Source organism: Acyrthosiphon pisum, chromosome A2, assembly GCF_005508785.2.
Source record: "Acyrthosiphon pisum isolate AL4f chromosome A2, pea_aphid_22Mar2018_4r6ur, whole genome shotgun sequence".
NCBI lineage: Eukaryota > Metazoa > Arthropoda > Insecta > Hemiptera > Aphididae > Acyrthosiphon > Acyrthosiphon pisum.
In genome coordinates this window covers 36,867,181-36,876,872 of record NC_042495.1, presented here as the reverse complement: position 1 = coordinate 36,876,872, position 9,692 = coordinate 36,867,181, and the positions used below count along the sequence as shown (strand labels likewise).

At 30.7% G+C, this 9,692-nt stretch overlaps 4 protein-coding genes across 5 annotated transcripts in view; 3 read left to right on the top strand and 1 right to left on the bottom strand.

Moving 5' to 3' along the window:
- Positions 1-1,813: 1,813 nt before the first annotated feature.
- Positions 1,814-3,930, top strand: LOC107882150. The gene is made up of 5 exons (XM_016802771.2): positions 1,814-2,495; positions 2,943-3,009; positions 3,217-3,264; positions 3,418-3,687; positions 3,766-3,930. Exons 1-5 carry the CDS (start codon positions 2,475-2,477, stop codon positions 3,885-3,887), a joined length of 528 nt encoding a protein of 175 aa, XP_016658260.1. The 5' UTR covers positions 1,814-2,474; the 3' UTR covers positions 3,888-3,930.
- On the top strand, positions 3,898-5,162 carry LOC100165744. Its single transcript, XM_016802772.2, has 3 exons — positions 3,898-3,930; positions 4,606-4,691; positions 4,858-5,162. Exons 2-3 carry the CDS (start codon positions 4,637-4,639, stop codon positions 5,070-5,072), a joined length of 270 nt encoding a protein of 89 aa, XP_016658261.1. The 5' UTR covers positions 3,898-3,930; positions 4,606-4,636; the 3' UTR covers positions 5,073-5,162.
- Positions 5,163-5,384: 222 nt separating this feature from the next.
- Positions 5,385-7,255, bottom strand: LOC100573919 (protein ALP1-like). 2 transcript variants are annotated; one of them, XM_003243118.4, is made up of 7 exons: positions 7,073-7,255; positions 6,773-7,006; positions 6,588-6,708; positions 6,312-6,425; positions 5,909-6,249; positions 5,684-5,847; positions 5,385-5,618 (listed from the first exon to the last, which is right to left on the bottom strand). In XM_003243118.4, exons 1-7 carry the CDS (start codon positions 7,177-7,179, stop codon positions 5,413-5,415), a joined length of 1,287 nt encoding a protein of 428 aa, XP_003243166.1. In that variant the 5' UTR covers positions 7,180-7,255; the 3' UTR covers positions 5,385-5,412. The 2 variants fall into 2 exon arrangements, with proteins under 2 accessions (XP_003243166.1, XP_016658258.1); XM_016802769.2 differs by lacking the exon at positions 6,312-6,425.
- A 188-nt stretch (positions 7,256-7,443) lies between these two features.
- LOC100162295 (WD repeat-containing protein 82) overlaps positions 7,444-9,692 on the top strand; it is a 5,169-nt gene continuing 2,920 nt past the window's right edge. The window contains exon 1 of the mRNA XM_029489184.1: positions 7,444-7,912. Within this exon, the coding sequence (XP_029345044.1) occupies positions 7,644-7,912 (269 nt within the window). The 5' untranslated portion in view covers positions 7,444-7,643. The remainder of the gene's footprint in view (positions 7,913-9,692) is intronic.

The window sequence follows — 9,692 nt, the reverse complement described above, 5'->3', positions numbered from 1 at the left end:
GTAATATTACAGTATTCGAGACGTGGTCAGATTATACTTTGTACAATTATTTGTACTGCAGTGGAAAATTTAGTCAAATATTTATTCAGCGTGTATACTTATCTAGGGACTACTGCAGGGCGTCAGGACTAGGCCGTTAGCGTTAGGGCACGTCTGTGGTTAAATATTGGACAATATTGCAATAGAACATTTAAGCGTTCATGAAAATGGGTCAAAGCACTCTACCTACTTATTGAAGTCATACGAACCATTGGCTTAAGTGCTTGTAAAAAAAAAATGTGCCTATGTATTTTTCAACTGCTTTTGTAACAATATATCAGGAGCCTTGTATTAAATTTTCACGCTTTTTTACTTAACAAATAACAGTTTATTGATATTTATAGAAAAAAAAACTAAAAATATTGAAATTTGAAATTGTCCGTACATACAGCTCAAAACGAGTCAAAATTTTATGGTGTATAGAAAATGAGAATATAAATATGAAGTCAAATTTTTATGTGTCTACAGTTATTCGTTTTTTAATTACAAGAATTAGAAGAAAATCGCTACTTGCGAAGTCGAGTGAATATCCAATGTTGTAAAAATATGAACTTCAAACGCTCTTAAAAATTTCATTTGACTTTCCGGTAGAGATTATTTTGTTGATAAAGGTAGATAAACTAATAAAAAATCTTGTATCAAATTTTCAAATCTTAGATTTAAAAAGAAACATTTTTATGAATTTTTAAACTTAAAGAAATGTGCACATTTTCGTGATTTTTACTTGTTTTGTCAACATTTAACTTCAAATGCTTATAAAAAATATTATGACTGGATTTTTAATTGATAATTTTCATCGATATTGTAATGTAAATATGTAATGTTGTTTGATAAGGAATTTTTTTTCTATTTTTGTATAATAAAAGTTTTTGAAAACTATTGGGAATTTTAAATTTTGACCTCCCCAATGCACTAACAATATTCACTTTCCCTTCAAACAAAATACTGGAGTTGAAGTTCGAAGCATTATTTCGACTACATATCTACTTATCGTGTACAGACACAAAAAAAAAAAAATTAATTAATAAATAATAAATAAAAAAAAAACATTAATATAAAATCAATACACTCATCATTTCACTCAGAATCTAAAATAAAATAAGATAACAAGATTACTTAGGGATGACGGGCCTTTTATAGTAAATATGTCGATATTTGTTATATTATTGCAATTACCCGCAATATTATGGTTCATTGGGTTATATTGTATCTATATGATGTTCGGTGATATTTTGATTAAGAAGGTAGGACAGGATCAAGTCATGTATTTTGTTTTGAGAGACATAGAAATAGAACTGTACTACTTAGGAACTACTCATTAGCCATTGCCCATTGACATATTTCGATACCTTGAAGCCGATTGACCCGGCTCGTTTGGTTTATTGTTCCAATACGCAGTTATCCCAATATTGAATTGGGACAATTGTCATTTGGATTTATGGACGTATAATAAGGAAAAAAACATTGTACAAACCAGGAATGTATCACTGCTTGTCCCAGTAACAATTCTCCAAAATTTGGATTTAATGTTCTGTGTATCTGTAGTATTATTTCATAATATTGTATTCTTTAGTGGTAGTCGATTTTTTTTGATTTTTTTAGTACGTATTTCATACAGGTATACAATAATAATATAATAATATGTGCCATGTCCATGTGGTAGTACTATATAATTCGGAGCAATCACGACTGTTCACGCGCGTCTGACGCTAAGGAAGGTTGGCTGCACCGGTCATCGTGCCGGGAAGACGCGACTGGCGCCAAGGCAGTGTGAGCCGCGCTTAATGCGCATTGTCAGTTCGCCAGTTGCCGCCGTCTGGAATCCTGCATCCTCATTCATCGCCCCCACCGGACACGACCAACAGTCGGTTTCCACAGGTCACAACCGCCATAATATTGTTTACTGTACGTGCAATACCAACTGCATGCGCCTGCGTCCCGTCGTGTTTCAAATAACTTCGATAGCCCTGCCGCCGTCTCTTCGTCGAGGTTAGGAGCACAGTCAGACGTCAATTAATTGTTGCCGGCCGCCAGTTGATAACCGCTACGGCAACGAGCGACAATTTTATTGTTGTCAATAATCAATCGTCCCGCTCACTACCCCGTTTGTGTGCATGTGTGTGTGTGATTTGTATACACTTATACATCTTTAAGGCGGGTTTCCACTATACACGTATGCGTGTACGTGCATAAAAATTCTTCGCTGTGATTGGTTGGTATACATGGTAAGCATTTGGTATACCAAAGTGTTTATACGTTCTTACCGCACGATTAACCATGTTACCGTGTTGTTGGACATTGCTGAACATTTTTCGTGTACACGGCACACCATTGTGATAAGGAGATGATAAAGTAACTGATATTTGATTTCCATATACCTATTTTTACTTGGACGGTGAAAAACTGAAAACTGAAATAAAATAAAAATAACAAATATGGATCCGTCTAAAATATTAGTAAGTATCTTATATTATTATAATTAATTATTTTTATTGTGTTTATTATTATATTATTATTTATTACAAAGAACAAACTTAGTTTCATTTATAAAAATCATATTTTGCTGAATTTTAGAACACTTACATTTTATTACACTTTATATAATAATGAATAATAGTACATATTAACAATAATTGATCTAATCACGGCTGAAGTAGTCAAATGTCTCTCTAAAAGATGCATTGTTCATCTTACTCACATTTAAATAAATTTCAATAATTAGACTATTTTATTTTCCACTGCTTTCCTCTCTCACAATCCTAGACAGCCCTCCTAGATAGTTAAAACGCAAATGGTGCAAAGACCTTTTAAAAATTTAACTTTAAAAAAAACATGATTAAATAAACAATTATATGTATATTTATATAATTTATTTAATTGTATATTTATGTTGAATGTTTAAGGGAATGCTGTGCAGACACTGCAGTCAGTTAATACCAATTAATGATAAAAACCACAAATGTTTAGCAAGTAAGAAAATTAAAAATATATTTTATTTTAATTTCATAACATTGATGGTATTTTGTTCTTTCTCAAATACGATTTTTTTTTGTAAATTTAAAGTGGTAGGTAGTTTCATACTTCAATTTTTAGTAACAAAAAAAAAAAAAAAAAGTAATTTTAATAATATAAATTAATTTAATAGCATTTAAACTAATTAATATTAATTTTTTTTAGGCACTGGTCAAGCGATGTATAAATTCAAAAAAATTGAGCCCAAAATGTGTAAGTAACTACTAATTTAGTAAAATTAATTTCTGCTAAATCATAGATGAAGCCATCATTCTCCAACATGTTGCTTTACATTTCTATTTAAATTAATAAAATTATGACAATGGCAAAAAAATAGTTATTTATAAAATATTTTTTTAATTTTAGCTTCAACCGTATCAGCATATCCAGAGCCTTCAACATCAAAACCATCATTAATCTCAGACTTCTTAACTGAAATTGAACGTGAAGAACTAAATGTATCACCTTCAAACCTCTCAGAAAACACTTCTGATGATGATGATAATGAGTTTTATAGCAGTCTTATTGCTGAGGTAAATGAACGAAATCCACTATGGGACCATCGTCTCCCATTGGCTGCTCGTTATGAGCCCATAAAACAAAATTTATGGAATGAGATTTACGTAGCACTGAACGGTTAGTTTTAATCCATCTATTATCTAATATTTCATTAAGTTTCATTATAATTTTGGTATGGTTATTAAATGTATGCAGGTATATATTCGATAGATGTGTTGAAAAAAAAGTGGAAGTATCTGAGAGAAAAGTTTGTTAGAGAAAAAAAAAACCTGCAAGTGGTGCTGCTGGAGGGAAGAGGAAAATATGGTGCCACATGAACTCATTAGAATTTTTAAATGATGTAGTTACAGGCAATTATAGGTAAGATAATAATTATTTATATAAGGACTTGTAGCATTTGCATATTTTTTTTGCACAGTCAAAAATTCGCAGAGTAAGAAACAAATATGTTTCATGCTGAAACAAAGCTAGTTTTCAAATTTTATTTTGCATATAAATGCATATTTTGAGTTTTTTTTTGGTTTAAGGGCATATTTATTGTCTGGTTATTAATTTAATTCACCGACATTGGACATATTTATATATCAGTATTTATTTTTTATAATTTGAAGAAATTGACATATTCATTTTAAAAAGTATCTGAAAACCTATAAATTTAATTAATTCAATACTTGTAAGTTTAAATTGAACTAAAATATATTCATAAAAATAAAAGGTACAGAAAAATTCTTATTTTTAATTCAAATTTATTCATTTTAAAATGCATATTTTGTATATTTAAGTGCATATTTGGTGATTTTTTAGTGCTACGAGTGCCCTATTTATAATATTTATAATAATTTTTAATAATATTATTTATATTGTTGATACATATATTATATATATATATACAAATATTGAAAGGTTGACATTTTTAATAAATTGATGTAGAATTATGTTTTCTTACTCTTGTAGTCTTGTACGACTGATGTATTTTTATTGAGATTTTAATCCAGGTAATGGTCAAATGTGAATAATATTATATTTTGTTAACAGAACTACAAGTAATATTAATCCTGTAAATAATATGTCAGTGTTAGATAGTGAAGCCAGTCCAGAACAGAGTACTAAGCCAACAAAAAGTAAATGACACATATATTTATTATGTATACCAATTAATTAGACATTAATTACCTATAAACTATTAATACATTTCAAATCACATTAATTTTAAATTTCTCCAAACATTTTTTTTTATGGTTATAATAATATGAAGTTCTGATTAAAATTAATAGAATTTGTGTTTAGGATCAAAGAATGATACTTTTGAAGAATCAATTTTAAAGGAATTGCGTGAATCAAGACCGGTTGCACCAACAAGGGCTCCACCAACTAACGAAGAAAACGGGGACTTACACTTCTGTAAATATTTGGCACATTTAATGAAAAATATGACAGAAAAAAAAAAATTAAGATTACAATCACAATTTATATGCCAAGTTATTGATAGTTTGGAAGACTGACTATGAAGTTTAAGACAGATTATTAAATTATAAGACTGAAAGTAACTTCTTATAAATTTGTTAAATTATTTTTTATTATTTTATTTTGAAAAGTATCTCAAAAAGTATTATTATTTGAATTTGAATAATTCTACATATCTAATTTTGTATTTTGTTTTGTTTTCATTGTTAACATATGAGTGGTTTTGTTTATTTTTAGTCTAGAAAAAGTTTTACTATTTTTTTGTTTTTAATTTTAATTTCATTCATAACCTATTTAAATATTGAGATTTGATTTTTCATTGAATAAACAAATTTTTTCAAACATTTTTAATATCCAAAGTTTATTTACAATAAATAGTTATTTAACTAATCTTTCATATTGAAATGCAACTGCACCTTCGCCTGAAAAATGATCCTTAAGTTTATTTCTGATTATCTTAGCATTTGCTGAATAGGTATTGGTTCCTAATTGGTTTACTGGTCTTAAAGCTCCCATTTCTAGTGTTGCCCATCGATTGTCTTCATCAGGTTCGATGTCCAAAGGGCCACTATAATAACGTACACCTATGATACACGTCTTAAGTTAAAAAAAATTTCAAATAACATTAAGTATTATTTACAATAAGTACCAGCATTATTTTCTGACATTTTTATAAAATTATGCAATACAACTGCAGCTTTTGTAATTGCTTCTACAGTATTGCGTCTGGCAATTATTGGTTTTCTAAACACACGCCATTTTGAGGCCATTATTCCAAAGGTATTCTCAATGGTACGTCTACCTCTGGAAAGTCTGTGTAAAAAAAAAAAGTTGTTACTAATATATTTTAATTTATTAAATAAATACAACCAACCTATAGTTAAATATTGATTCGTTTAATGGTAGTTTTCTTTTACCTCTTCCTGGGTAAGGGCGCATAAGATTAGTTAGTAGTGGAAACGCTTCATCACCAAGTGCATAGTATGGAATTGGACCACTGTTACTATCTATATCTTTAGCAGTTGGGAAATTTAAATTATTTGCCATAAAACCCTTACCCATTTCAGAGTTAGAGAAAACTCCACCATCACTGCATCTTCCATCTGCACCAATGTCTACTATAGTAAAGTTATAACTGGCGTCACACATTGCCAACAGTATTATACTATGTGATCCTTTATAGTTATAATTTTCAGATCCACTATTGGCAAATGCCTGTACAATTGTAATACATCTTATTTTTATTTGTTCAAATAAATAAAATAAATAATTATCACCTGGTGTACAATATGTTTACCATCAATACTGCCTATACAATTTGGTACTTGCCATTTATTTTCAAACTCGACACCTAACTGTGCCCATTTTTTAGTATCTGGTACAATTAATACCTATCATAGGAAGTTATAATTTATTAAAATAACGACTATATTTTACTACATACCAATGACCAGACTTGCTTATTATAGCTTATAAGTTATATACCTAATATACAATTTGTCTTAATTATGTTCTAATGTTAGTTTACTCAGAATCCTACAAACATTACATACCTTTGTATTTAGAGTATCCCATAAAACTTCACAGCATTGGAAAATAAGTTTAGATACAGTAGCCTTCCCTATACGAAATGAGTACATTATTGACATCATTGATTCACCAGAGGCAAGATACCTGTTACAGTTAAGCATAAATATACTAAACAAATGGATAGTAAATAGTAATGAATTATAATTACCGCAAAGTTGCCGTTAGGACTTCTCCAACTGATAATATATCAGGCCGACTTGGAAATCTCATTATTTTGGGTCCAACTAAGCATACCAGTTCCTCAAATGTACTAGCAGACATTCTTAGAAAGTTTTGGTAGAGTTCTGAATTTGTTAATTGCAGTTCACTTGTCAAACAATGCCAATGCCCATGCACTCTCCTTTCTTTTAGAAATGGTTTAACATGCCATCTGGGTTTTGATCTAGTAAATAATAATTTAGTATTAAAAAATAATAGATACTCAAATAAAAGATTATAATATTATTACCTGTCGTTTTTGTTCTTTTTGTGTAAAGTGGCCAAATAGACAAGTAACACTTTTCTATGATGCACTTGGTTTACATAATTATACCATTGTATGTCTTCGTTTTCCATTTCACAATCGTGTATATTAATTATAAAATCAAATAAAGTAAATAGTACCTACTTGGTAGTAAATAAGTAAAAAAATATCAGCACAAACCACAATATGAATTATAATAATAAAATATTTTTAATAAAAAAGGCGGGATATCCTCTATTATCAACAATTATATCAAGAACCATATATAATATAACCATAGCTACCAAATTAACCAGTCTGAAACGTTTTGAAGACCGTTCGAACGTGTAATTTTTATGCACGTACACGCAAACGTGTATAGTGGAAACCCGCCTTTACATCAACACTCGACACATGCAATGAGGATCGGTATACGCGTCTAGCCGTCCTAAACCGTGAGTCTCTCCAGGTCGACATCGTCGTTTTCACGTCTCATTCATCCCGTTGCGGATAAACGTCAGCGCGCACTCTCGTCGTCTCTCATCCAGTGATTAGTATATATTTCATAGTCGCGAAGATGAAGCTGGTCGACAACGTCGTGCGCAGCTTCAAGGTGGCCAAGGTGTTCCGCGAGAACACGGACAAGATCAACAGCTTTGACTTTTCGCCTGCCGGCGATTACATCATATCATGCAGCGAAGACGACCAGATCGTCATTTACGACAGTCAGAAGGGTGAGCTGTCCAAAACCATCAACAGCAAGAAGTATGGTGTTGATCTCATACATTTCGCGCACACTAAGACTACTGCCATACACAGTTCGACAAAAGTGGACGACACTATCAGGTATAATATGCCGGCCAGCCAGCCGGCTCCTTACAGTCGGTATCTTGCTTACTTTAGTTATATTTTTAACCAATTATAATGCTTTGCTTGATTAGCAACGGACGATCGATTGAGTGGTTGAATATTATAATTATTGGTCAACACCAATAGCGACTGTGTCTCGTCCGTAATGTTTTAATACAGAAAATAATTTGGTAGGTGTCTGCTGTATATAAAATATTTCACTTTGATTACCTAGTACTTAAAATGTATTACCTACCTATTTAGTTTTAATCATATTTGCAAACAATGTTAGTCAAATGTGAATTAATAACTATGTGTGTGCTGTTAAAGAAACACTATTAAAAAAACGTTTACATTTTGAATGATAGACATTAGAGATCAGCACAGGCCGGGCCATAATTTAAATATTACGGGTTGGTTATAGGTGGGATCGTAATATTATTCATTGGGCCGGGTCGGTCAAAAATAAAACTTATTAATTTAATTCGTAACACTATGTGATCTAGGTTATCTAAATTAAAAATGTAATTATTATAATATATATTTTATTATTAATTAATTAATTGGCACTTGGCAGGTTTAAAAATATATTTAAATTTTAATAAAAATTAATATCTTTTCCTTTGTAATAAATGTATTGTCTTTATGAAATGTTTTTGTCTACTATGTCAATACTGAAAGGAAATAAAGTTGATGTACATTTTTATTTACAAACGGGCACTGGACTTTGAAAAAAATTACAAACGGGCCTGATTGGGTTGGACTTTGGAAAAAAATTACAAACGGACCGGGCCTGGATGTCGACAATTTATATGTTTAACCTTTGGGTCGGATCGAGCCAAAAAAAAATGGCCCGTGCTGATCTCTAATAGACATGTATGCTTTACTAGCATAAATTCCTTAAATTTAATTACTATTTAATTAAATTACTGTTCCTATTGTAATCATTCAGTTTCTGCTTTGATATCTGTAATAACAAACATGACTGAAAATACCAGTATTAGGACTATCATAATCAGTAATCTTATAGAACAGGGGTCTCCAACCTACAGGCCTCCGGGCCGAATTCAGCCCGTCAAGGGTTTTATACTGGCCCGCCAAGCTAATTAATGTTTTGAAAATAATATATAGGTATATTATATTATTTTCATTAATTGTTTTTAATCTATTGAATTAATTAAATAAAATGTATTTATTATTTTTTCTTTTGGTGTTATTTGTAACAGCTTATAATAGTCATTTATACGGGAGACGGAGTGGCCGAGCGGACTAAGGTTGCAATGCGCACCGTTGCCGGTTCAAATCTCAGTTACGGACTGCACTTCTCTCCGGGCAGACACCTGTCTGGAGAGACGAAGTCATTTATACCTATTACCTGGGCTATTACCTATATATTATGTTTTAACACTAACTTATAATAGAAAAACTCGTTATAAAATAAAAAAGTTTAAAAACAAACATTCATTTTTCTATATCTACTATTTTGGCCCGCCATAAAAAAATTTTGGAGACCTCTGTTGTAGAATATAGTTAATAAATAATAATACTATAGTTCATATTAGGTATAATAATTTTTTATATTTATTATGGTAGTTCAATCCAAAAGTTAGAGCATAATTAATATAGGCGCGTCCCCAAGGGAGGGGCGAAGAAGCGTCTGCCCTCACCATAACAATTTTAGATTCTGAGCAGACTAAGGGATCTAGGGGTTTTACAATGGTGTTTATTTTTTTGTTTTTCTAATTTCTAACAGAAGGAGTGCTTTGATTTCAACATA

Bases quoted from the DNA above. Each gene is read 5' to 3' on its own strand.
- LOC107882150 (XM_016802771.2), top strand. From the start codon at position 2,475: ATGGATCCGTCTAAAATATTA. The intron at 3,010-3,216 runs GTAAGAAAATTA...AATTTTTTTTAG, and splicing joins AAACCACAAATGTTTAGCAA to GCACTGGTCAAGCGATGTAT. The intron at 3,265-3,417 runs GTAAGTAACTAC...TTTTAATTTTAG, and splicing joins AAAAATTGAGCCCAAAATGT to CTTCAACCGTATCAGCATAT.
- LOC100165744 (XM_016802772.2), top strand. From the start codon at position 4,637: ATGTCAGTGTTAGATAGTGAAGCCAGTCCAGAACAGAGTACTAAGCCA. The intron at 4,692-4,857 runs GTAAATGACACA...ATTTGTGTTTAG, and splicing joins GAGTACTAAGCCAACAAAAA to GATCAAAGAATGATACTTTT.
- LOC100573919 (XM_003243118.4), bottom strand. From the start codon at position 7,179: ATGGAAAACGAAGACATACAATGGTATAATTATGTAAACCAAGTGCAT. The intron at 6,709-6,772 runs GTAATTATAATT...TAACTGTAACAG, and splicing joins GTCCTAACGGCAACTTTGCG to GTATCTTGCCTCTGGTGAAT. The intron at 6,250-6,311 runs GTGATAATTATT...ACAATTGTACAG, and splicing joins GTAAACATATTGTACACCAG to GCATTTGCCAATAGTGGATC.